Raw genomic sequence first — 27,810 nt, 5'->3', positions numbered from 1 at the left:
CATTTTAGTAAATAGTTTTATATCTGTTCTTTATGCCAGTTTTTTTATTTTAAAGAGTGCTAATTAAGTAGTCTGGTTTTTTTTTAAAAAAATGATGTAGGTTTTACTGCATGAGGACCACCATTACCGATATTTTCCATGAAAAGGAAAATAACTTTTAAAGAAAGAAAATACTCTTTCAGACCTCTGCCATTAGGTTGGCAAATTTCTAAACCACTTAGGAGAAATGCTTTCCAAAAGAAAGGTCAAATGTCACCTTATACATCACCTAACAAGTTCTTTTATCTCCTATTTCATTTGAGCTTTAAGTTGATCTAAGAAAACACTGCTGTTTTTGAAAAAGATTTAAAATATTGTTCCTTGTAACAATTCTTGAGAGTTGGTAAAAGCCCACCTTGCATTTGACCAATTTGAAGGAGAAAAGAGTAAACATAAGCATTTACTATGCTAGCTTCAGTATTAAAGGAGTAAGATTCACTAACTAATCAAAAACTCCTCAATTGAATTGGTCAGTACTTAACATTTATCATTTATTGTATACCTAGCCAGCTGTATTTACTACTTTACAGCCATTCTTTCTCTTAATTCTAACAATTCTGTCAAGTAAATTTTATCTGTTCCTTTCAGATGAGGAAACCAAGCTCAAAGAATTTCAGTAATTTAAGATCACACTTAGTAAATTACAGCGTTGAGATCCAAATCCAGCTCTCCGCTAATGTTCTTTGTTAGCATTTTTAGCCACCTGACTTATAAAAGCTATATTGCCAGTAATAAAATAGCCCAGGTTTAAATGAAACTTTAATGTTAAAAACATACATTTATATAAAGAATGGTGTGGTTGATAGCCATGAATTCAGATATTATCCTCCTAGAACTAAACTTTTATGAATCTAACTTATTTCCTACTCTATGACCATTTTTCATCTTGAAGCCATGAGGGAATTTTATGACTACTTATGATTGTTCTTATTTTTACTTTTAGTGGAATCTAATCAGAAAAGCTCATTCCAAGAAATTCCCAAGCTTAATGAAGAACTTCTCAGCAAACAAAAACAACTTGAAAATATTGAATCTGGAGAACTGGGATTGAACAAAGTCTGGATAAACATCACTGAAATGAATAAGCAGGTAGCAAAAGTATTACTTTTACATCTGTGTAAGCAATGAATATTTACTTGTGTTTGTTTAGAATGAATTTGTAGGTATATGGAGCTCCAGATTGTTTATCTTTTAGAAGTTGTGTTTTATATACTGTGATTCCAACACATTAAAGTCAAGTAATAGTTACACATTTATCAAATATTTAAAATGTTAACCTTTTCTGCAAAAGAACAGCCTTATTGAGTAGAATAGTTTAGAGGGAGTTGGAAATGCTTGGCTCGGCTTTTCCTGAAGAGCATTGTGTAGGTACCAAATAAAAGAGCAGTGTGTAGATACCAAATAAAAGCAGTGTGTAGATACCAAATAAATAGGCTGGCAAAAAATGGATAGCCTATTTTTATTAGCTAATGGGAGCTTATTTTGTTTAATAGAGTTTATAAACTTACAGACACAGCTTTGGAGTATGGTTCTGTACACTGCCCTGAAACAACTCTGGACACCATCCACAACTAATGATAGTCATTCTAGAATAGCACAGGAGATGACAGAGTTAGTTAAATATTTTGGCCAGGCAAGCAAAAACTTTCCAGTCCCTAAACTGGCCAGATCTCACTAGGCAGGCATTACAAATGAGGGACTTTGCCAGAGAAAAAGGACTTATTCAAAGGGTGTTGATCAAGCGTCTAATATGTATAAGATGTCATAGTTGCCACTGGATAATTGTAGACACATCCCAGTTTTTTTAGTTTAGTAGGAAAGACATGCTCATTGAAAAGAAAAAACTACCAAGTGAATGATAGACCTCCAACCAAATGTTAAGAATAGATAAGCCACCCTCTCTGAGAATAAGAGCATAGTCTCTTCTTCAGAGTGGAGTCATATTATTCAGAATGAGCCACTGGCAGAGAACACTGTGCTAAAATAAAGTTATTGTAAATATTTCTGAAGCTGTAGTACATGGGCAGGCCATGTCAGCACTTAAGACTATAGATCAGGGGCCTCCCCAGTGGCGCAGCGGTTGAAGCTGCCCGCAGCCTCCGCAGCACCGGTTCAATCCCCGGCTGCTCCCCGGCCACCGGAGGAGGGTCCCACATGGCGCGCAGACCTCCCCTGCCGCCCGCTGCTCCCCTCAGCAGTGTACTTCGGTCCTTCTGCCTGTTCTACTCCCCGCTCTGGCTCTGGTGAATTCTCTCACCCTCCCATTCTTCTGACTGTACCCAGTGCTTGTATAAATAAATAAAAATAAATCTTTTATATAGATCAGTGACCTGGGCCAGTAGATTTCATACTTTTGTCTGGAACCCACAGTATACCATTATCCAATGAACTCATACATACACATATGTAAATGAAATAAAAATTTCTGAAAACAGTAGCTTACCTTTAATATTATGATGCTTTATGGTATTTTATTTTTTATTCAGTTCTATTTTATTTTTTTAACTTATTCATGAAATAATGGGTGGGTTGTGGCACCAAGTGTTGTTTTCATTTATCCTCTTAGTAATTAGAAAAGAACAGGTATTTACTCTTCCCCCTCCCCCCCCAAAAAAAATAATAGGATAAACTATGACCTTGCCTGTCTTCACAGAGCAAATGATTAGTTTGGCCAGAAATTACAGCAAATGAAAGTAGACCACAGTAAAGCGCTGAGAGGTAACTAGCAACACCCACTGAGACAAACCATGGATGCCACATAAATAGTCATGGAGTTTACCCTTCCAGTGTGAGGGGATCGTTCAGGATGAAGAGGCAGTGTCCTTTATTCCCATCTCTTTGTAAATCACCATAGGAAGAGTCAAAGGGGAGATTAGTACTTGGTATGAGAGGACACATAGGTTTTCAAATCTTTGGCACACATTTTGGTTTCTAAATGCTCTTTAACCAGAAATCTGGAAACAAAAGAATCATTTTATTCTTGACCTGGCTGTTATTTCTAATGCAAGAAGTGCCTAGAAAGGCAGTATATGGAAAGTTTACTTCAATCCAAAGACTTCATAATTAAATTGCATTCATATTTGAACTGAAACGCTTTCCATTTTAGCTTCAGTAGATCTTCAAAAATAATGATACTAACTGATGACACCAGCCTGATACAGGGCATTCTCTGCTGGCATGGTGCATGGGGTGTGATGGGAATGTCTCCAAAGGGAGCTCATCACTGTGAGCAATTTTCTAAAATTAATGTTACACATCTCTGATGATTTGTTGAAATAAGATGTATTTTTCCTAAACCAAAATAGGTCTACAGACAAAAATAATATTTAACCATGTTTCTATATCTAAAGATAACTCTCAATTAAGATGCTTTTAGTGGCAATTTTTTTTTGAAGCATTCAAAGTGGCTTAAGCAACAACAAACTGTATTACTGCTTAACAAGAACAATCCTTTTCACAATGTGATTTGAAGTTAATGCAGCCTGGGGGAAAAAAAAAAGCCATCAGTTTTAAATAAGTTAAAATCAAGTTTCACCTTGAAATCTTTAAACCAGTAGTTAAAAATCTCATTTACTTTTCTGTTTCATGAAGCCTCTGATTTTATACCCATACCCACTCAACTGTTATTAGGGAATCTCCCCTGGCTCTTTGAAGACCATTTATTCTTACAAATGTTTAATGAGCTGCTTTTATAGGACATGGATTCAAAGAGTTATCTTGAGCTGAATCCTGACAGGCAAATAGGGACTGGCCAGAGAATTCTGCAGAAAGAGAAAAACATTAGTATAATTAATCCTCATCATTTGCAGGTTCCATTTTTGTAAATTCACCTACTTACTAAAATTTGCTTGTAACCCCAAACTCTAAACTTGTGATACTTCCAGAGTCATGCATTGATAGGCATATGGTGGCAAAAAATTTGAGTCATCTGACAAAAATGTTCCGGATCAGGTCAAACAAGATGACACCCCACCTTGTTTCAGCTCTCATACCGTAAACAAGTGTCCTTTTCTCAATATATTCAGTGTCATGACTTCACATTTTTGTCCTTTTTGTTGGCCAGGCAGGCATGCCTAGAGCAAGAGCAGTTTTTGCTCAGTAAATCAAAAGGCATTTTTGTTGTTCATTTCTACTGCTTAAAATGTCCTCTAAACATAGTGCTGAAGTCATGTCTAGTATTACTAAGTTCAAGAAGGCTGTGATGTGCCTCACAGAAAAAAATACATGTATGAGATAAACATCTTTCAGGGTCAAGTTCAACAATATGCATTAAACAAGATGTCTTTAAACAGAAGCACACATAGAATGAGGTCATGATTTGTAATAACCATTTGGTGAAAATGCTGTGACCAGAGGGCTCTCAGGGACACAACCCTTTGTATCCCTCAGGAGCAATAATTCAGTATTCACTAAAGTAGTGTTGCTGCAATTGTCTAGATCCAAACTGCAAATAATGAAAATGGTCTGTGCAAAAGCATAGGTGAGTGAAAAACACAGTATGTCGGGGACTTGTAGTAATTCATTATAGCTCTAGCTTGGTGGAAAGAGGCCAGAAGGAAGGATATGTCAGCAAGAGCCATATCAATAGGACCTTGAGCGCCCTTCTACTATAGCACACTCTATGTTTTGGGGCACTCAGTCCAGCTATCTTATGTGATACAGTTATATTTGGATACACATAATTACACTAGAAAGCTGTACACTGTACTCCAACCTTTAATCATGATGATGAAGGTTATGATGGCAACAATGATGCTGTGGTGGTGGCAATGAAGATAACTGTCATTCATCAGATGCCTTCTTTGTGCTGGCCACTCTTAGATGGACTACACACGCAAGCTTCTTTTTTGCTTCTATAGCCCCATGGAGTAAGAGGCAGTACCTCCATTTTATAGCTAAGATAACTGAGGCCCAAAGAGTTTAAGTAATCTTTACAGAGCTGTGTAGCTGTGCTGACACTAAAAATACTCAAGATCTCGGTGCCTGTATTCTTTCTGGTGTTCCATTCCACCTTCCATTTTTATTTCCTCGATGGGATTCTGGAAAAACTCAGTAGATAAAATTGAAAGGACGTGACATCACATCCCTACTAGGGCCATATTCATTCATCATTAATGATTGCTTGTTTTAGTAACTCTTTCATTTACTATTTAAAGGACACTTAATCTTAACCCCAAAGCGAAGAAGCAGAATCTGAGCCTTTATAGTACAAAATGGTCTAATAAGCAAATAGTCTTGGCTGTTTTTAATTTTGCTAATGAAAATTCATGTAATATGCATAAAAATCATGACTCAACTTTTGGCTAGAATGTGGGATTTTTTTTTCCGTAGTAGTTTCTACTTAATTCAGTGTTTTATACTTTTGAATTGCAGTGTGTGGCTTTTAGAAATAGGTTCTATAATGTTCTAGTCCAGCCTGGCATTCTACAATGTTTCTGTCAAAAACCAGAACATTCCCAGAGATATCAGTAGAGTTCTCCCCTTGTCTCTCCATTTCATCTACACATGTGGCTTTGCTGTAGTTTTCTACCAAGTTTGGAATTGTACCACAGAAGAGAGAAATACCGAAAGGTGGATACAGTGGTCCCCCTTAGCTGGGGTTTCACTTTCCATGGTTTCAGTTACCCACCCATGATCAACCATCTTATTACAAACAATAAGATATTTTGGGCAAGAAAGACTCCATTCACATATCTTTTGTTACAGTACATTGTAGTAATTTTTCTGCTTTATTATTAGTCATTTTTACTCTTTGCCATGCCTGATTTATACATTGAACTTTTTATAGGTATTATGTATAGGAACAAACATAGAGTTTGGTACTATGTTTCAGGCCTCCACTGGGGGTCATGCAGCATACCCATGGCAAGTAAGGAGGAACTCCTAGACAGCTTTGCAGTTTAGGGAAATACAACTTGTGACCAGTGGGTGGCCCAGGTCTTATAAGAAGTTGTAAGTGATGTTTGATAATTCGAGAGTTAATTTTAACTGGTTGCTCTCCAGAGCATACTGTTTCAGTGAGGCAGCTGATACTCTACACCCTAGAGTGTTTGGGACATGGGGAAAGGTCCCAAACCTTATCCTGCTCGCATTAGCTTTCAGCTCTAGTCTTGTTTGGGGGTAAAATGGTAGCTGCCAACTTGCCACATTGGCTATTTGTGAGGTCGTTATCAGTTCTTGAAATACTTCTGATTTGCCTTCAGTGGCCAGAAGGTAACAACAAAATTGATAAGGCATTTGGAATAACCATATTCTTGCCTATCAAGGTGGTCTTGAGCCAACTGTGTACGTACTTTGAGACACTGAGTAAACATACCAGAAAGAGAGATGCCTTCCTAGCACTTTATGGCTAAGGGTATCACAAGAAGGCCTAGTGGAGGACATGGAAAAAAGGGCCAGCCACAGAAATTTGTCCATTCCCCACCAAAGTTTTCTGATGTGTTTTTCTTATGTATTTCTTTCCCATCTTTTGTCTTTAAATTTTCATGAGTAATATGTTAATATATTCAATCTCTGTATGTCTGTCTGTGTGTCTCTCTCTCTCTCTCTCCCTCTCCCTCTCCCTCCCCCTTCCCCACCATCCTCTAAGTGCCCATTGTCAATAGTCTGGACACATTCTTCCAATCCCTTTTTCGTGTGTGTGCGTGTGTGTGTATGTCTAGGATTTATTCTGTTCACTTTGTTCACTGACTATACATCAATAGTGACAGATATTAGGATTATTTCTAGTGTTTTGCTCTTATAAATAAGGAAGCAGTGAATAGTATTATACATACATCTTTGTGCACATGAGCAACTAATCTTTAAAGATGAATATCTGGATATGAAATATCTGAATTAAAGGATATAAACATTTCAAATTTTGACAGATACTCCTAGATAATCTAGTAAGTCTTCTCCAGTTTCCTGTCCCATGAATAGGACATGCTTCCTTATGTCCTTTTCATCTCTGAAGGCATGGATTAAAACCTCCTTGATAGAAATGCTTCTCTGAAGAGGTTTGTCATTTGTTGAGAGCATCTCTGTGGCCTGAGGTTTCTCACCCATTTTGCACTTAAATGAACAGCATTGAAAGTTGATGATTAGTCTTAATATTTTGGAGATCTTTTGGAAATTTGTTTACATGTTTATTAAATTTCACTATTAAAAAGCTAGCACTTCTGGGCCTCCCCGATGGCGCAGCGGTTGAGCGCTGGGTTGCGAAGCTGCCTGCGGCCTCTGCGGCGCCGGTTCGATCCCCGGCTGCTCCCCGGCCACCGGAGGAAGGTCCCACATGGCGCGCAGACCTCTCCTGCCGCCCGCTGCTCCCCTCAGCAGTGTACTTCGGTCCTTCTGCCTGCTCTGCTCCCTGCTCTGGCTCTGGTGAATTCTGTCACCCTCCCGCGCTTCTGACTGTACCCAGTGCATGTATAAACAAAACAAACAAACAAACCAGCAAACAAATAAAAGCATGCCTCTATAAAAAAAAATAATAATAATAATAATAAATAAAAAATAAATTTAAAAAAAAAAAAAAAGCTAGCACTTCTGGGCCTCCCCAGTGGCGCAGCGGTTAAACACTGGGCTGTGAAGCTGCCTGCAGCCTCTGAAGCACCAGTTCGATCCCTGGCTGCCAGCGAGGGTCCCACATGGCGCGCAGACCTCTCCTGCCGTGCCCGCTACTCCCCTCACCAGTGTATTTTGTCAGTCTGCCTGTTCTGCTCCCCACTCTGGCTCTGGTGGATTCTCTCACCCTCCCACACTTCTGACTGTACCCAGTACTTGTGTAAGTAAATAAATAAATCTTTAAAAAAATAAAAAGCTAGCACTTCTTTGGCATTTTGTTTTTACCAGGTACTGTGCTAAGAGCTTTAATTATCTATCTTAGTCCTTACAGCCTGTATTAGTCGTCTGTTGCTGTGTTACGTTTTTCTCAAAATTTAATGACTTAAAACAGCAAACATTTATCTCACAGTTTCTGTGGGTCAAATTTGGGGTCAGTTCTGACTAGGATATCTTTAAGGTTGTAGCTAAGAGGTCAGCCAAGCCTGCATCATTGACTGGAACTAGAGGATCTCATTCAACTGGCTATTGGCAAGAGATCTCAGTTCTCTCAATATGTCCCCCTCCTTGGGGCTGCTTGAGTATTTTCACAACATGGCAGCTGGCTTCCGCAGCCACTTCTCTCTCTCTCTTTTTTTTTTTAAAGATTTATTTATTTATGCATACGAGAGCTGGGGCACAGGCAGAGATGCAGGCAGTGAGAAGATTCACCAGAGACAGAGTGAGGAACAGAACAGGCAGACTGACTAAAATACACTGCTGAGGGGACCAGTGGGTGAGACAGGAGAGGTCTGCCACGCCATGTGGGTATCTCCCTGGCAGGCCGGCGATCGAACTCATGCTGCAGAGGCATTGTAGTGTGGTGCCCAACCCCTTGCGCTACCAGGGAGGTCCCACCTGTCTCTCTTAAGAGAGAGCAAAGAGAAAGGCATAGAGCCTTTCTGTATCCCAGTTTCCAGAGTTGTCGTTGTTGTTTTCACTTTAATTCTTTTGACTAGAAGTGAGTTATTAAGTCCAGGCTGTGCTCAAGAGAAAACAAATTAAGTTCCACCTTTTGAAGGAAGGACTATCAAAGAATTTGTATACATTTTTAAGCCATCACACATTCCTATAAGATAGTTGTTAAGCAGATGTTATTGTTTTAGCTGTTTTACTGGTGTGTTAACTACTTATCTAATCTTATTCCCTGCCTCCTAGCGCTATCCTCTATTCAACATAGACTAGCCTTCTCATGTCCATCCCGGACATTGGGGTTCATTGTCAGACATTCATTCATTCATTCAGTAAGTACTTCGTGAATGCGTCTTTTATGCCAAACAGCATTGTTGAAAGTAAAATAGACACAGCCCTGGATAACATGGAGCTTCGAGGAAAGAGACCTTAATCAAATAATTGGACAAATAAATAAATCATTGTCACTTTGAGAAATGCTATAAAGAAAAAGTATTCTTGAGCCTTTTATGCTGTTTCTCCCTGCCTGTTCCACAATGCCACACTCCCCCTTCTAACCTGCTTTGTTTTTATATATAACACTTATTCGCCTAATGAGTCCTGCTTCAGTGGAGCCTGTCCCTTTTAGCAGGCACTGATATTCTTTTCTCAGAACTTTATTCCTTATCACATTCAGCACTTAATTGTTTCTTTGATGTTACTACCTATATCTACTTTTCTCCCCACCTCTCTTTCTTTCCCTTTAACTCCTCCTTCCCTAACATTAGTACTGCTGCCACCAGGCCTTCTGATCTTCAAATATGCCAAGCTATTTCCTGCACTGGTGCCTTTGCCCTAGCAATTCCCTTCGCTGTGAAATGAACTCCATTCAGTCTTTGTATGACCAATTCCTTCTTATTAGATCTCAGTTTACATGTCTTCTCCTTATAGAGGCCTCCGGTGACCATCCACTCTAGTCATTACCCAGTCACTCAACAAGTTACCTGTTTAATTTTCTTCTAGCATATCCCACTATCTAATATTTTTCCTATATAAAATTGTCTCCTTGCACTAAAATGTGAATACTACCAGGTCACTGACATTTGTGCTGTTTACCACTGGTATATAATAGAAATTCATAAGTATTTTTTGCAGTGATGAATGAATAAAAACTAATGTAGGAAGAGAACCTCAGTTCCTGGCTCCAGGAGCTCTGTTTAAATTCTTTGCATGTCACTATTATCTGATACTTTCTACTAGAATGTAAACTCCATGTGAATAAAACTTCATGGTCTTGCTGGCCATTGTCTCCAGCACTGTCTAGTACAGAGAAGATGCCAAACATTTGTGAGCAGGGAATCAGGCTTACTCTGTTGTTTATCCATCTGGTGCCTACCACAGTGTTTGGGCCCAGAAGCTTGTTTGGTTACTCTACGAGGCTGCTCTGAATATAATTGCTATTGGTAAATCTGTGTTTTCATCCTAGACTTAAGGAGAGGAAAGCAGCATTTTGGAACTAAGAATCCTTCAAGAATATTTTGAGCCACACTGCAAAGTTTTTAGATGTGATCTCTATTGCTCAAAATTGAGTATTATATGGGATCCCCTAGTCACCATTCAAGACAGTCCAGCTATTAGAATTCTACTCCTCAGTAGCAAAACAGGAGACACATTGTATTTTGATTCAATTCCTATTTTAATACATTCATTGCATCAGTTAGCAAGTCAGTGGGTTTTTATTGAACCCCTTCAGGGTACAAAGTAGTGCTTTGGTTGAGCTATTGAGTTTGAAATATTAATCACATTGTTAAACCAAAACTAAATCCCCAAGTAGTTGAAAGTGCTATTCAAGTTGCCGGGGTACAGTTCCTATAGACTGTATTTTGTGATGATGGGTTTTTATTTTGTAATATATGTTCCCAGTTGGGCAGGAACAAAAGTTCAGTAAATAGCTGAGGTGTTATTTTTTACCAAAATGAAATCTTTCAGGAGTCCTTGATCATTAGCTTTCTTGTCCAGTTGTTGAAGGATTGTGCTGTAATCACTGCATCTTTTGGATAATTTAAGATTTTTGGATCTTATAACTGCCAGGAATAGGGTAAAGAATAACACTTGCCTTTCCCTCTTTGGCACTAGTGTTTAAATTGGACATGGAAAGAAGGGGTATTATTGCTGCTTCCCAGATCTCAAGTCTATCCAAGGTACTATAGTTCCTCTATACCTGTGAGCTGAACAGAGTATAATTATAGTCTGGATCACAGAAACAAAATCCAAAGGCATCTTGATAGCATCATCAGCTCTAGAGTTTGTGAAGGAAGTCCTCACTCAACAAATTCTGTTTTCATTGTTCCATACTCTTTTTCTTTTCAGATTACTCAGTTGACTTCTGCAGTAAACCACCTTAAAGCCAATGTTAAGTCAGCTGCAGACCTAATTAGCCTGCCTGCCACTGTAGAGGGACTTCAGAAGGTAAGTGCTATACGTGGGCACTGAGATTAACCTACCACTGTAATTCTAGCTGCTTACAAGTTTTCCTTGAAAATCTGGCATTTGAAATCAGCTGCTCTAAGAGAGCAGTGATAGTGTCTCACTATATTCTAGATACTTCAGATTGTCTCTTTTTTGGTCTGATTAGGCCTTTAATTTGCAACAGGTCTCTTTAGTTATAGTTTGCATGAGTTCACAGCTTCTGGCTCTCCAAGTCCCAGTATTGTTCTGCCAAGACCCTTATGTTAATGTATGTGTGTTTGCTTTTTATCACATGACTTTGCAGTTTATCATCTATAGTGCCTTTATGACAGCCAGCCAATTAGACATAGGAATTATTCTTAATTGCTGTTAGTTTCCATGATTGAGAAAATAAAAATAAAAAGGTCATTTAAAGAAATGCAAAAATTAAAAATTTAGGAAATAATAAGTGTTGTCAAGAATGTGGAATGAAGGAAACTTTCATATACTCTTCAGGGGAGTATAAATTGGTAAAAAGCACTTTGGAAAACAGTGTTATTTTATAAAGGTAAGGTGCATACCTTCTAGAATTCACTCCTGTGTATATACCCTAAACTCTAGATTTGAGGCAAGCATTAATTCAGAATTTCTGTTTACTCGATCCCTAAGATTCAGGTCCAGAACAAGAGGTAGTAACCAACCAGATGAATAATACTCGGAGGGTCTTTAGAGCTGGGTGAGATGAGTGGATGGTGGAGGAAGGGAGAGTTGCTTAATTGTAACATAAACATCATCAGTACCTCAAGCAGGAAATAAAAGAAGGGTTTAGAGCTAAGGAATACCAGATAGTGTCTATTAAGTATGGGATATCTGACTTATAGAAGTAGGCTGTATAAACTTGTTGTCTCCAAAAATGGTGAGAAATTCCTAAACCAATAAGCAAAACCAAATTTTGCTGTTTTGTAGTCATATCACCTGTGTATGGTCAGTCTCCAGTTTGCTATTTGTCCAATATGGTCATGTGTTTACAACTTAAAAAAAAAATGTGGTACAGCTTTGATGAAGGCACATTCTTCATACCTTTATTCCCAAAGGGCCAAGTGGGTAAAGGGTAGGCATCTATGCCCTTTAGTCCAGAAGCAACTCTGGCAGTCTCGTTAGAAAAGGATATTGGTTTGGGCCTCCCCTGGTGTCACAGGCTGTTGAGCGCTGCGCTGTGAAGCTGTCCGCAGCCTCTGCAGCACCGGTTCAATCCTGGCTGGCCGGCGAGGATCCCACATGGCGCAGCAGACCTTTCCTGTCTCACCCACTGTTCCCCTCAGCAGTGTATTTCTTCAGTCTGCCTGTTCTGTTCCCCGCTCTGTCTCTGGTGAATCCTCTCACCCTCCCGCGCATCTGGCCTGTACCCCAGTTCTTGTACAAATAAATAAATCTTTTTTTAAAAAAGGAAAGAAAAGGAAATTGGTTTATTTTTGTATTCATTAATTCAGTAAATATTTGCGGAGCTTCCTTTAGTATGTGCCAGGTACTTTGTAGTTGGTGAAAATATTGGTCAGGGTTTTGCATAGAGTTCACATGGCTCTGTCAGCTTCTTCCTTAAAAACAATCTTAAACAAGAGCCTACTATCTTCTTGTATCCTGATTGGCTCATGTATCCAGCTAGTGAGGATCTTGTAATAGTAGATGTCTTTGAATGCCTGCAGCTTCTGTGACAATAGAGCTTGCATAGATAATATCCCAGCTTACAGACGTCTGTGCAGCGTGTTGTCTCTTTAGGAAGCTGTGCATTTATAATGTTATACTCTGCTTTTGTTACAAGTTTGAAATGATAGGTCTTCTTAAATAACTAACTTCAGTGTATCTTTTTTTTTTCATGTTGAAAATGTCATCTCTGTTCTCTTGGATTCTGAATATAGTATAATAAAAGTCACCTTGAATAAAAAACTAATGTGACACTATAAGATTGTCAGTATATTTTAATAAAAGGTCAAATAGTATATTTTGTATATTCCCTTAGGATAGACCTTTTAGAGAGGGTGGTTTCTGAATCATATCCCCAAGTCTCCAGTCTACTTGGGCTCATTAGATCTAATGAAAGCAAAATAAGCTACTGCCTGTATCTCACATTATTTAATAGTTGCTAACAGAATTCTACAGTAGAGGAAGAACAGATGCTGTCAAACAGACTTTTTCCTTCATGTCTGCAGTGCTGGGCTTCTAAAAGCCAAAAGTGGTTCCATTCATTTTTACTCAAAAATTGCCATTTGCTACTGACAGAGTGGTAGTCTATGTATGTATGCAGCTTCCTGTTAGTTGTGTCAATATAAGCTACATGGAAGCGATAGAAGATATCTGAAATAATTACAAGCAGTGATCTCTGTTAGGTCAGTGTTTAATATAAAATCACAGTAATAGACCATTGCACTCCCACTACAATGGCTAAAAGTGAAATTAGGAGGATGTAGAGTAACTGGAACTCTCATACACTGATGGTGAGAATTTAAAATGCCCTTTTGGAACTCACTTGGCATTTTTTTTTAAAGATTAAGCATACATCTGCCATGTGATCAGCCATTCACCTCCTAGGTGATGTGATGAAGAGACAACATGATGAAAGGAAATGAAAGCATATGTCCACACTAAGACTTAGGCATGGATGTTTATACAGCTTTATTTGTAATAGTCAAACACTGAAAGCAACCTGAATGTCCAGCAACAGATTAATAAGCTGTGATGTATCCATGAGACGGAATGCTACTTAGCAACATGCTGAGTAGCTACAGCATGGAAAATCTCAAAATTATTACATTGAGTGAAAGAAGCCACACTCCCCCAAAAAGTGCATACTCAGGGCCTCCCCAGTGGCACAGTGGATTGAGCGCAGCGCTGTGAAGCTGTCTGCAGCCTCTTCAGTGAGGGTTCAATTCCCAGCCGGCCAGGAAGATGCCCACCTGGCGTGGCAGACCTCTCCTGTCTCACCTGCTGCTCCCGTCACCTGTGTCTTCGGTCTGTCTGGCTGTTTTGCTCCCCGCTCTGTCTCTGGTGAATTCTTTCACCCTCCGTGCCTCTGGCCTCTACACCAGCTCTTGTATAAATAAAATAAATCTTTCCAAAAAAAAAAAAGTGCATACTCAGTTTTACTCTTTATATAGCATTCTAGAAAATGCATATTTGATACATAGTGACAGAAAGTGGATCAGTAGTTGCCTGGGGATTGGGAGAAAAGAATTACAAAGAAGAATGGGGAAACTGGTTGGGGGTGATGGTTATTTGTTATCAAGCTAAGCATTTTGAATATGTGCCAGTTATCACTTAATAAAGCTATTAAAATTTTTTAAAAGAAAAAGCACTGAACCTATTACATGTTTTTGTTCAGAGTGTAGCTTCCATCGGCAGTACTTTAAACAGTGTCCATCTTGCTGTGGAGGCAATACAGAAAACCGTGGATGAGCACAAGAAAACCATGGAATTACTGCAAAGTGATATGGTAAGGAAATCTACTAATGTTACACACTCAGCATCTTCCTGCCCACCCTTTTCTGTGTCATAGTGGTGATGTTAACTTTCCATTTGTCTATAAACATCCTGCTATGCACCTTTTTAAAAGATATAATATGCAGTTTATTTTTCTACAACCTATAAATTGAGCAGTTATGGTGGATAGAATTAAAAGCTGAATCTTTTGCAGATGTGCTGGAGGTGATATAGCAGTAAAAAAAACAGTTCTGAGAGTGGGATAGGTGGTAAGGAAAGTGGAAAGGAAAGAAAGGGAAGCATCTGTTATTTATTGCTACTTAACAAATCACCCTAACACTTAGTGACTTAAAACAAGAAGCTATTATTCTCACTGTCCTGTGGGTAAGGGACTTGGCTTAGACTGCAGAATGATGCATGGCCAGGTGAAGAGTCGCTCTAGAAGATGAAACCCCATCTTGGATGTTCCAGCTCTAGCCAAGCTCCCAGTTAAGTGCAGCCCTATGTGTGACCTCAGCCTACACCATGTGAACAGGACTCCCAGCCCATCCTCACTGAGCCCCAAATCATGAGAAATAATGAGTTGTTATTGTTTTAAGCCACAAAGTTTGAGGATGATTTGTTATGCTGCAACAGATAACAGACACAAACAAACCCCTGCAGTGCTCAGGAATTATTTTCCAATATTTGTTAATACTGTGCAGATGGAAGCTGTCTGCAATCATTCAGAGACCTTAATTAATCACCTAATGGGTACTTAGCTCATGAAGGATTTATGAAGGGTAAAATAAGATGGCACAGCCCTTGCTCTCTTCCTGGGGAGATGAATTATATGTACATGAAATGGGCTATTCAAAGCACACTAAAGTCCCCTAGCTTCTCTACCAATTTCTAGATCTGCCCACATGCTCTTTCAAACTTTGGCATTTCAAGTTCAATCTAGGCAGTTGGTTCCAAAGAGACCTGGGCTTCAAAAGAATGTTCCTTTCCTCACTGCTATATAATGGGGCTGACCCAGAGGAAAAAGCTTTGATCTAGGTGTCGGGACACCCAGAATTCTCATTCTAAATTGCCACTGAATAAGCACGTGCTCCATAATAATAAAGACCTTTCTAGTATAGCAATTCTTTTGTTGTTTTAATATCTTGAGAATTTCTCATAGTAATCAAGTATTTTCTAAAATGCTTTTTTCTATTGCATAAATTCATGCTTTATAGAACTATGAGAATTTTTTTTTAACTCTCCTTTTTCTTTTTGTTGTTGTCCTTTTTTTTAAATTATGAAAGCAGGGTTAATGTCTAGGATTTCAGATTTCAAGGAAAACCACTTATATTCCCCAGTTGCGTTCTTTTATAATTAAATCTACCTCTTTTAAATTTCCATGGCTGCCAGTGGTAATCCTCCTGCTGACACACTTTATACTGAATAAGTCATAGTAGTGGGCTGTAAAAGATTAAGCCATGAAAAGTTTTTTCCACTAAAGGGAAAAAGTGTATAGGAACATGTTATATTTCAGTCTCTGCAAAGAACACTTGGAAGCAGATGGATAAGGGAGGGTAACCCTCAAACGTAAATCTTGGCTTGTGCTCTTAAAACTGAAAAGCTAATAATGTACATGATTGGTTGTTGTGCTCAATGCCCAAAGCCAGTGGTTACATGACCAGCTGCTCTTTGAATGTCCAAACCTCTTAGTCCTGAGGAAATATGACACTGGCAAGGTTCAGACAGAGTTGTTCCTGGGAACTTGCAGTGATTCCAGAGTTTCTCTAGCAGTACAGTTAATGGAGAGGACTAGTTTCTAGGGAGTTCATTCCATTCAGAGATTGAGAAACAGAGTAGGAGTTCTCAGTTCCCTGAGGTAATCTGAGTGCTGCTCATCCAGCCCATGCTTCACACTGGGCATCCCCAAAAGTATCTAGTGCCCTCAGGGCCTAGCACAGGTCTGGACATGCTTTAGGTTCTTGGGAAATGCTTGTTGATTGGTCCCTGGGAGAGGATAGAATGTTCTGGGACATGATTAAGTAGACATAGTATTTACTTACTGTCTATGCTATCCTCCATTCCTGTTAACAGAATCGGCACTTCTCAGTGGAGACCAATGGAAGCAACCAGATCATTCCATCACCTTCAGCTACATCAGAACTTGACAATAAAACCCACAGTGAAAATATGAAACAGGTACTTTTTGTCTCTAACTTAACTGCCTGTGACCACAGTGCACTTGGGATGCAGCAGCCTGCGTCATTGGGGCTCAGTGTTGTGGGGTCTTGGCAGGCCTTGCTTTTATATACCTGCCTGAGAGCTGAGCAGAGAGGGGTGTATGTTGCTATCTTGGGAATCCAAGATGCTGCCCTATCTCTTCTTTGGCACTCTGCTTTTTTTCCCAGCATGTCAATCCATGGAGTAAATTCCCTTTCATTTATAAAAAACACAGACCAGCCAGATTATCTTGAAACCCTTTATGAAAAACAGCAATCACAGCAAGTTAAAGATGGATGGATAGCAGTGTAATTCAGAGTGACAGCTCTTTTGAGCCACAGTAAATTCTAAGAATGTTAAAAAGCATATACTTCCTTGAAAATCAGGATTTTCAAACGTCTAAAGACAGGAGGGGAATGGATATTGAGTTCAGGATCACATTAAAGAGAAATCTTCACTAAGAAGAATTCTTGTGCTGATTCTAATGCCCTTTAAAACCTATAGTCATCATTCCTTTTTAAGTAGCAATCAGTACTAGAGGATGTCAATAAAAATAATTGAATCTTGTACTAAATAATGCACTACTTGTTATGGTTTTGCTACATGAGCCAATTCAGTAATTGGTATTGTTCCTAAGGTAGTTTTGTTCTGACAAATTAGGTTAATGGGCATTTCAGTTAATAACCCAGTAAGCTTTCCTGCCAGCAGGTGAAGTAAACATTGGGAAATCAATTCCCAAGCTCTCAGCTTTCTGGGACCAAAGAGTGAATCATGTAGGTAGTCCTCTAACTCCTTCCCCCCTCCTGTCTAGCTGAGGCCAAATAATTCCAGAAGGAGTAAGCTGGGAGCCATTTGGGAGGGGTGAAGGTGGAGGGGACAAAACAGACAGACAGTCGATGATCTAAACTAGGAAAAGGAATTTACTTCAGTAACCTGACATCATAATTGTTCAGTGCTGCTGGCCTACTGGTCTAGTATATGTCTTCAGCTAGATTCCACAACTTGATTTATTTCCACTCCAGGGTATCCTGTACCTTCACAACTCTTTAGAGGAGGTAAACAGTGCCCTGGTGGGGTACCAGAGACAGAATGATCTTAAACTCGAGGGGATGAATAAGACAGTCAGTAATCTTACCCACAGAGTCAACTTGATAGAAAGAGATCTGGTTGCTATGAGCAAGGTAGAAAAGCAAGCGAACCTGTCCTTCAGCATGGTAAGCCTTTTCAGATCTTTTGTGATGTGTTCTTTGTTGCAGTGTGTTTTGTCTGTACATGGATGACATTCCACAACCTTTTTAGACACGGTCTTCTGGCAGACTCGAGAGGCTACACATTTGTATTGTGCTTAATCCTTGTCTCCTTTAATCCTCATACTAGCTCTGTGATGTGACTGGCACAGCCAGTGTTAGTCCTGATTTGGAGTGGGAAATGGAGAGAGGTTCAGTCGCTTGCCAAGGCCTGACCACAAGTTGTTGGCAGAGAAGACAAGCCTCTTGTTATATTACCAGTGACCCATCTGGTAGGGAAGCTGTGGCACACACTTCCAAGTGAGGTCTTCTTGGTCTTTTCTTTTTTAAGTTGTTAAGGGTGGGATCAATGGCAGTGGCAGCACTTTTTACTTCTGCCAGTGGCAGAAGAGTATTTTGCCATTTCCCTAAACCTAACCTTGGTTTTCATTCAGATTTACTGCTTCATCTGTGTATTAGGGGAACCCTTTTGTATATATTGTCAGGAATCTATTTTAAAACTCAGGTCAGACCAGCGCCTCAACTTAAGATGTCATTGAATCCATCCTCTTATTTTGCATATGAGGAAACTGAATAACCTACTAAGTCACTGGTGCTGGCTTTACCAGTTGGTTAACTAGTTTTTGTGATATTGTAAATAATATATGCATCAGAGAGAGAGAGTGTGTGTGTGTGTGTGTGTGTGTGTGTGCATGTGCGTGCACGCCCTTTCATATATATACATATTGTGCTGGGATCCTTGTGTATTGTTTTTTAATAGCTGCAAAGCTCCACCCTTAAGGATTTCATACAGCAATGACACAGGCATATATAAAGAAATGGAAGCCAGATACAGGAAATTATACTAAAAATTCAACTAACACCAAAGCTGGAAGGAAGTCCACAAATAGGGTCAAACTTTGGCACATAGAAAGCAGTTTTTGAATTGGCCCTGTCACAGTGGAGCCTTGGCAAGTTGCCTCAACTTGGCTTTGAGGTGGAGTAAGAAGACCTGCTCCCCCTCCTGCTTTATAATAGTGTATAATTTACTACAAAGCTGTGAAGATTAAAGGAGCCTTATTTCTAAAAGCCCTTTTGAACTTAGCTGAACTAAGAGGAATCTAGGATTTTGGGATGATTTTTGATGAATATAATACCGTGAACGTTTTCAAGACTTATTGTGAAAACTTACCACCCCTGAGCTCCCCATAGTGTCCCTCCCCCTTCACTTTATTTTTCTCTAGAAGAGGAAATTGTTAATTGTACCCATCTGTCCTACTGTTTCTTCCAACAGCACATACTCAGCATAGTTTTGGATAAAAATTCTGCAAAAGTTCTCCCGCCTCTTAAACTTCAAATTTTTAATGTTTGTGACTAAACAGCTAGAAACACCAGTTTCAGCTTTATATCTCTGACCTTTTCCCATCTCTCCTCAGTTGCCTACTGGTATTTCTTTTGAAAGTGTTCTGAAATTAAAGTGTTTGCCTTTAATTTTCTCTTGTTCTCTTTACCCGTCAAGATGGGTGGTAGAGCTGCCTCTCTAAAAAGAGAGTCTTTGCATCAAGTGACCATCAGACCAGATACAGTAAAAACTGAAAGCACAAAGGTAAATAATAGGAGACTTAGGCTGAAGTAAAAATAAGAGCATTGGCTTCTTTGTGCTTTTAGGCTATCTCTTTCTCAAAAGGAGTGCTTTGGTCTCATTTGCTGACACTTCAAGACATAGTACTTAATAAATTAGTGTATTAGTGAATAAGCGAACACCTTTTATTAGACACCTTTCCTGTGGCAAGCACTTTGGTAGAAGCTGGGGTGACTACAACGAGCAGGATACACACATGACCCCTATACTGGTAGTATTCAAAGTCCATCAGTCAGAAATTACTAACATATAATAGAACGGATAATTAATCACAAGTATGATAAGTGCTAAAGAGATCTGATGACTGAATTAACAGAGAACAGGAAGGCTTCCGTAAGGAGGTGACTTTTAAGCTATGGCTCTCGAGCCCTCCCAAGACAAAGTGACCTGAGTTGAGTGCCCCCAGCCAGGGGGTTAACCCACAAGGCACAGCAGACCTGTTTTTGCCTGCTGCTCCCCTCAGCAATGTATTTCAGTGGATCTGCCTGTTCTGCTCCCTATTCTGTCTCTGGTAAATCCTCTCACACACACACCCCTCCCCTCCATGTCTCTGGCTTACACCCCAGTTCTTCTATGCAAAAAAAAAAAAAAATTCTTACAAATAAATAAATAAATGTTACCCGGGATAAGCTAAAGGCAAAGCCAAGAAGCTAAAATACCATCACAGATGCATGTTGCTTATGACACGGTCAGAGGCTGTGAGGTCCAGAGGAAATGAATTCGGACTGGAAATATATAGTACAGAGTTTTGAATATATTGCTTTCCATCTTTATTTTTTCTTCCTTACTGGTTTTGTAGTATCTAAAGTCATGTGTAGTAAATTTTTAATGCAGTATAAACCAGACTCTGTTAATTTTTCCCACTCTTTCTGCAGAGTTTTTTACCCTTGCTGGCGGCCAGGGAACGAACTGGCGCTACAGAGGCTGCGGGCAGCCTCGCAGCCCAGCGCTCAACCACTGCGCCACCAGGGGAGGCCCTGCAGAATTTTTTTTTAATTGAAAAGCCAGGTATAAATATTGAGCACAAAAAATGACAGGTGGTTGCTGTTGGAAAGTAGTAGTGATTTCAGAAATAGTTCAGATTTTGATAGTAAATATCAGAGTAAAATACAGCTAGTACATATTTTGACTGAATTTCTTCACTTTCAGACCCATTGTTTTTAGCTGTCATCCCACTGTATTTAGTCCCTTTGTCCTGCTTCATCTAAGCATCCTAACCATGTGTAGTTTCTTACCTTAAGTTCTTCAGGTGTCTAAGACTTAGTTTTAGTTACATATATGCAGATCCCTAAATAAACGAGGTGTGGGGCCTCCCTGGTGGCGCAGGTGGTTGAGCGCAGTGCTGTGAAGCTGTCCGCAGCCTCTGCAGTGCCGGTTCGATCCCCGCCAGCCATGGAGATACCCACATGGTGAGCAGACCTCTCCTGTCTTGCCTGCTGCTCCCCTCAGCAATTTATTTCTGTCAGTCTATCTGTTCTGCTCCCCACTCTGTCTTTGGTGAATCCTCTCACCCTCCCACACATCTGGCATGTACCTCAGTTCTTGTATAAATAAATCTTTTTTTTTTTAATAAATAAATAAACCAGTTGTGATCTCCTATATCATAACTGTTAGGGTACAAATAAAGGTAGGTAAGAAATAAGTAAATATAAACTGAGTAAAAAAAAGTGTACAATGAATTCTAATATTTTTTAAAGATTTATTTTTATTTATTTATGCATACAAGAACTGAGGTGTAGGCCAGCAGTGCAAAAGGGTGAGAGGATTTACCAGAGACAGAGTGGGGAACAGAACAGGCGGATCTACTGAAAAACACTGCTGAAGGGAGCAGCGGGTAGGACAGGAGAAGTCTGCTAACCATGTGGGTTAGCAACCTGACTGGGGATCGAACTTGTGCTGCAGTGGCTGGTGGTAGCTTGATAGCACTGAGACTTTACCCCCTGCACCACCAGGGAGGCCCTACAATGAATTCTAGTTAAACACAGGATCAGGACCTGCCACACTGGCCAAAGCAGCTAGAAACCTGTCTCATATCACCCAAATTTCTCTCTTTTCATCGTTAAATGAGTTTTCTATATGCAAATCTAGATCATCCTGAAGATGAGGCAAGGTATAGGGAAAACACCGCTTTAAAAGATCTAAGACTGAATTAGAAATATTGCATCCCCTTCTTCATGTTCCTCATAGTTCCTGCCACCAGTTGAATCATCACCACAAGGGCAGAGAATGAGGTCAGAAGAATTCTTGTGGTTTGGTGTGGGGTGAGAGGGGGCAGTTGGTTGTTTTGTTTGTTAAGGTAACACCTAAGTGGTCTAGTCACAGGTAAAGTAAGATACTCAGGAAAATTAGTCTGAAGTATTTCTTAGAAAATAATACCCTACTCATTTAGAAAATGGGGGTCATATAGGCACCTGAACAAGGATACATTTCCTTTACTGCTGACATATGTATGTCTTCCCTCTTCCACCAAATGTTCTCAGTGAATCAGATCATCCATGGCATAATACTCCCATAATGGTCCAGCCTCAAATCCAGCTAGATCCTCATCAGCACTGACTACCAAAGTTCTCTCTGGTATTTGTTGATTCTCTTCACCATTGCCTTTATAGGAAAACTGTTGAGGGTCAAGCACTGCTTGTTGAATAGGCTCTGGGAATATTCTAAATAACCAGATGAGGTCTTCTCCTTTAAACCTTCCTTGATCTTTGTTTTTGACAGAAAGAAGATAGTTCAGATTCTCAGGTATCCAAGCTAAGAGAGAAACTGCAGCTGATCAGTGCTCTCACAAACAAACCTGAGAGCAACAGGCCTCCAGAAACCTCTAACAAAGGTGAGAGCAGTCCTGGCTTCTGAACATTTCACGCAGACTTGGGCAGCTGGCCTCCCACACAGGGAGTGGGGAACAGTGTTCCAGCAGGACTGGTCTAACTGCCTGAGCGCACTGAGATGAAGCTGATACACTTTGCTTTCATTTAGAAAAAGCCCATTTTATACATGATTTGTACTCTAGTCTATTAAGGGAAGAATGGGTAATGTTTAGCTGGAAATAGACTTCTCCATGCTGTCTGCATCCAATTATAGGCACAAACGTTACTATCACAGTGTATATTATATTAAACCAGCCCTAAATGTTGTTTATGGGAGTGTTTTTATTTCTGTAAATGCATAAAATTTATTTAAAAATAAATGTTAGTGCTTCTGAAAATTAACATTCGTAATGATGGGGTCCCTGGGTTGGATGGGTGTTGCCTTTAGCTAGGGATGTACTTAATCAATATCCACCTCTGCTGTTTGAACTCTATAAGGATGTAACCAAGGCAGTGGATTATGTTGGCCTTGACCTCTGCCCCCTCCCCATTCCTCCCCACCCCCCAAGTATTTTTCATTTTGGAGAGAGCAGTACAACCTCTCTTCCTCTCTTTTGGTTGGGAGACTCCAGGGGAAACCTGACATTATGCTGCATAATCATGTGGTCACACTCACAGCACCAGCTGCTCTGGTGCCACATACGCCCAGCATGCCTCTAGGATATCAGTAGCCACTGCTGTTATGTGCAATTTAAGTTATTTACATCTAAGTACATATAATACTAACTTGTACTGGATCTTCCAGTGAGACTGCAGCTTCAAACCTTAATGTTGTATGATGTTGATTGATCGTCACTTAGAAAATATTTTTTGATCGGGCCTCCCCGGTGGCACAATGGGTTGAACTCAGCTCTGTGAAACTGTCCGCAGCCTCTGCAGCATGGGTTCAATTCCTGGCCAACCAGGGAGATTCCCACATGGCACGGCAGACCTCTCCTGTCTCGCCCACTGCTCCCCTCAGCAGTGCTTTCAATCCATCTGCCTGTTCTGCTCCCCGCTCTGTCTCTGGAGAATCCTCTCATCCTTCCTGCACCTCTGGCCTGTACCCCAGCTCTTGTATAAATAAATAAATCTTAAAAAAAAAAAAAGAAAACATTTTTCGATTCAAGCCTTTAATTTCTTTATGCTGCTTCATTCTCAACTGTTTTCCTTAAATGAAATTTATATGCAAGAAGACCTTCAATACTAGTTTAATTTGGTATCAGATTCAATAATACTAAAACCATATGTTTGTTACAGATCAAGTACAAAGTTTCACATCAAAGCCATCAGCATTGCCAAAATTTCCACTGTCTCTTGGAGACCAAATTGAGAAAGCTGCTCAGCTAAGACCTGTTTCCCTTCCAGGAATTTCTAGCATCAAAGGTAAATTTTTATACCATGGAATGTTCTAACTTATAAGTAGAAGAATTATATCTGACGTTTATTGTGCACTTCCTGTAGGCCAAATATTGACATGTATTTTATCATACAATCCTGATAGTGATTCTGAGAAGATAAATATTCATGTATTGTACCCATTTTACTGACAGGGAAACTTCCTAATTCTATATTCTCTTAAGCAGTGCACTATATTTTCTCTATATTAATATTTATAGAATCTCCACTTATTGAATGAGTGCCTAATTAGACCCAATGCTAAGCAATAGGAATGCAGTGTAAGATATAGACTCACTTTCTTAATGGATGTAACAGTCTAGTAGAGAAAAAAGCAGACACAATATTGAGAATAGCAAAATAAAGTAAAAAGTTGACCAGGGCCCTCCAAAAATGAGGGATTCGTTTGCTGAAAATCAACAAGGTAAACAGTGACAAGTGTGTTTACCTTGCTTTCAACAGTCTGTGTTCCATTGTGATGTTTAGTCTTTTGCTTGTATGTTTGCTAACTGCCTAGAAAATCACTGCCTTCTTCACTTGCCTTTGTCAGCTCTTCACCTCAGCTTAGGTAACAGTCCATCAGAAAATACTCCTTACTTCCCTGGACTGAATTAGAGTCCTTCTGTATATGTACTAATAATATTCTGCATTTGCCTCCCATTTTGCACGTGTCACTCTGTTGTAATTTCCTGGGGAGAGAATAAAATTCAACTTCCAGCCTCTGGCACAGTGCCTGTTGTACATAAATATTTGTTAAGTGAATGAGTTACCTACAGTTTACAAGTAATAACTGAAGGTATAGGAGATTTAAGTTTATTGCCATTTAAATGCAATTACTTTTTCTCCCAGCCCCAATTTTTTTTGTTGTTGTTTGTTTCTTGGCATGGTGGGAGTGTTAAATTGCTTTTATTGGCAACCAGATTGCCTCCTCCCATTTTCCATTATTACATCAAGAATTGATGAGAATGAATGGAAAACTATTAGAGCAGATTAGAAATAATCATATTTCATACTTCAATTTCTAACATAGACCTCAACACACTTGAATTACTATATTTTTTCAAATGACCTGAAGCAGCAATCAGATTTTTATTTAAATATTGCTACCAAGTGCCTAACACATTTTATAAACTTATACCCCATATATACATATACACACACAAAAGAAAAACATTTTCTAGCTAACCACTTGGTGGCAGCCATTGGGAACCAACATTCCACCTGCTTTTCAGACTTTAGAGAGTTTTTTTAACTCTATAGAGTGCTTTGTGGGACTATCTTAGGAGTAAAAGTAGGGTACTATTCAGAAGCTTGTCAGCAGAACTGCATGCTGAACTGGATCCTCTCCTTCAACTGTTTCCCCTTCTTCAGGCCATTTCCTTTCTTCCTGAATAACAAATAGCAGGAAACCTATTGAATTTAGGCATGGAAATGAGTGAATGAAGAAAGGAAAGAAATTTAGGGAAACTTTTAAAGAAAAATAAGCCTCATTGACCAGTCTTTTGTATTTGAAACTGTCTCTTAAGTCATTCTGTGGAGTCTTTTTTAAATTTTATATAATTGTCCTAAAGGTTTATTTTAGGACCCTTGAGAAAATACCAGAAGAAACTATTGATAGAAATTTTCCAGTCCTTTTATCTCAAATAATATCTTCAAAATAAAGAAGATTAACTGGTAGTATTGCTCTCTCTCTCTCAGCTGGTGAAAAAATAGAAAGATAGATAAGTAGGTAGGTAGGTGGATAGATAGATAGATAGATAGATAGATAGATAGATAGATAGATAGATAGATAGATAGATAGATAGATAGATAGATAGATAGATAGATAGATAGATAGATAGATAGCAGGCTTTGGGCCTCCTTGGTGGCTCAGGCTGTTGAGCGCTGCTGTAAAGCTATCTGCAGCCTCTGTAGCGCGGGTTCAATCCCGGCCAGCGAGAATCCCACATGGCGTGGCAGACCTCTCCGGTCTTGCCTGCTGCTCCCCTCAGCAGTGTATTTCAGTCGATCCGCCTGTTCTGCTCCCCACTCTGTTTCTGGTGAATCCTCTCACCCTCACATGTATCGGACCTGTACCCCAGTTCTTGTATGCATGTATAAATAAATCTTTAAAAAAAAAAAAAAGAGGAGATAGCAAGCTTTGAAGAGATAGATGGTTCTCTGGTTCTCTTTTCCTTAATTGCAATATAATTCATGTACCATAATATTCACCCTTTTAAAATATACAGTTCAGTGTTTATTTTTTAACATATCCACAAAGTTGTGCAGCCATCTCCACTAACTTCAGAACATATTTATCATCTCCAAAAGAAACCCTGTGCCAACAAAGCAGTTACTCCCTATTCACCTGACCCCAGCCTATGACACCCACTAATCTCTCAACTACAGTCTCTTTGGATTTGCCTATTCTGGGTGTTTGGTATGACTGGAATCATGTAATATATGGTCCTGTGTGTGCCTCTTTCATGTGCTGTCCATTCATCTGCTGATGGATTCTTGGGTTGTTTCTACTTTTTTAGCTATTAGGAGTAATGCATGTGTGTGCAAGTTTTGGGGTTGACATGCTTCCATTTCTATTGACTATATACCTAGGAGTGGAATTGCAGTTATATGATAATTCTATTTAAACAACAATATGCCATAGTCTTTTTTTACAAGGTCAGCATCTATCAAATAGCCATTTAGACCTCTGTATTCCTTTTCACCCCTTTAATGTAAGAATTAAATCTGAAAGGAAGACCATATATTTTAAGAGAATAGTACCATACACTGTCCCTCTCATTCTTAAAGGATCAGGAAGTAGTTTTTCTTTTTTTTTTTTTAATTTAGTGAGATCCTAAACTTTACCTTTAGAAACAAAGTCTGCAAAGTAGCTTTTCTTTTAGTGCTTTAAATTTAGTGGAGGCTACATTTTTAACTTTTAACTAAATTTAGTTATATGTTTAAACATAAACATTTTTGAAATTCCTTTTTAACAGATCTTCAGGATTTATTCCATAAGACTGGCCAGGAAGTGGATGGGAAACTGACCTACCAGGAAATCTGGAACTCCTTAGGTTCTTCAGTGCCAGAACCAGAGAACTTAAAAGCATTCGATTCTGATGGAGATGGAAGATACTCATTCCTGGAGCTAAGAGTAGCATTAGGTGTCTAGCCTCACCAGTCATGTTCTAGAAATGGATCTATATACCCTGGACTACCTAATACCTACTCACCTAACAAAACAACCCTTTTACTTATACATCAGTCCTCCTGTCCTCCAAACTACAATAGCAGACTCATTGCCACCTTTTAACTTGTTTGAAAAAGCTATATAAAAGTTATTTTTTTAAAAAAAAGACCCTTTTACTTATATGATATTAAGAAATCTATGATTTCCTGAAACTAATAAGATCTTAATTTTAAAATTCATAGGAAAAAGCCCCCTTATTGCTCTTTCCCTTTTTTGAGGGGAAGAGATACTATCTTTTAAAAGTGGAAAATATGTGTATAGAGAGAATAAGCCACCTTTTATATTTCACTTAAATTTGCCTTAAATTAGCTGCACTTTATACAGACTCAGAAAATGTCTTTCCTTTAAAAGATAGACCTTTTCTGTTTGTAAATATTTAAACTGAAAGAAAGAATTGTGCATATTTTCTGGGAAGTAGTAAGAATGGTTTGAAATAGAATGTGAACAAAGACTTATTAAAAATCACTTATCTGATCTGGTAGCAGCTGAAACTATGTCCACATTTCCTTACGTGCTGCCATAGCTTCAGCCTGGTAGCTAGGGGTAGATTTAGGGAGTGGGCACTGTGGAGACAGTGCTGACTTCAGTCTCAGGAAAGTAGGATGCTGGCTCTTTGTTCCTATTCCCTCAGCTAATCCCAGCCTATGAACCAGAGAAGTTTTGTTGGGATTTTTCTCATTTTCAGTCTTTTTTCAGGATTCAGAAGCATAAAACATCCTGGGGAGGAATTACATTCACCACCCCCATCCCTGACCCCTAGTTAATTAGATTCTCTTCCTGCACCCACCTACTCAAGTTTATCTTAAAGCTGTGGAGACGATCATGGAGAGGGAG

At 39.2% G+C, this 27,810-nt stretch overlaps 1 protein-coding gene across 5 annotated transcripts in view; it reads left to right on the top strand.

The window, feature by feature from the left end:
* EFCAB14 (EF-hand calcium binding domain 14) overlaps positions 1-27,153 on the top strand; it is a 33,968-nt gene extending 6,815 nt beyond the window's left edge. For 2 of the 5 annotated variants that reach the window (XM_037498362.2, XM_037498361.2), the window contains 9 exons: positions 983-1,128; positions 10,882-10,980; positions 14,336-14,446; positions 16,507-16,611; positions 17,655-17,846; positions 19,378-19,464; positions 22,219-22,330; positions 23,607-23,732; positions 26,723-27,153. In XM_037498362.2, the coding sequence (XP_037354259.1) occupies positions 983-1,128; positions 10,882-10,980; positions 14,336-14,446; positions 16,507-16,611; positions 17,655-17,846; positions 19,378-19,464; positions 22,219-22,330; positions 23,607-23,732; positions 26,723-26,898 (1,154 nt within the window). In that variant the 3' untranslated portion in view covers positions 26,899-27,153. The remainder of the gene's footprint in view (positions 1-982; positions 1,129-10,881; positions 10,981-14,335; positions 14,447-16,506; positions 16,612-17,654; positions 17,847-19,377; positions 19,465-22,218; positions 22,331-23,606; positions 23,733-26,722) is intronic. The other 3 variants (XM_037498364.2, XM_037498363.2, XM_037498365.2) reach the window with 3 other exon arrangements.
* Positions 27,154-27,810: the final 657 nt, after the last annotated feature.

This window comes from Talpa occidentalis, unplaced genomic scaffold (assembly GCF_014898055.3).
Source record: "Talpa occidentalis isolate TD23 unplaced genomic scaffold, MPIMG_talOcc4v2.1 talOcc4.9, whole genome shotgun sequence".
Taxonomy (NCBI): domain Eukaryota; kingdom Metazoa; phylum Chordata; class Mammalia; order Eulipotyphla; family Talpidae; genus Talpa; species Talpa occidentalis.
This window is presented reverse-complemented; position numbering and strand designations above follow the sequence as displayed.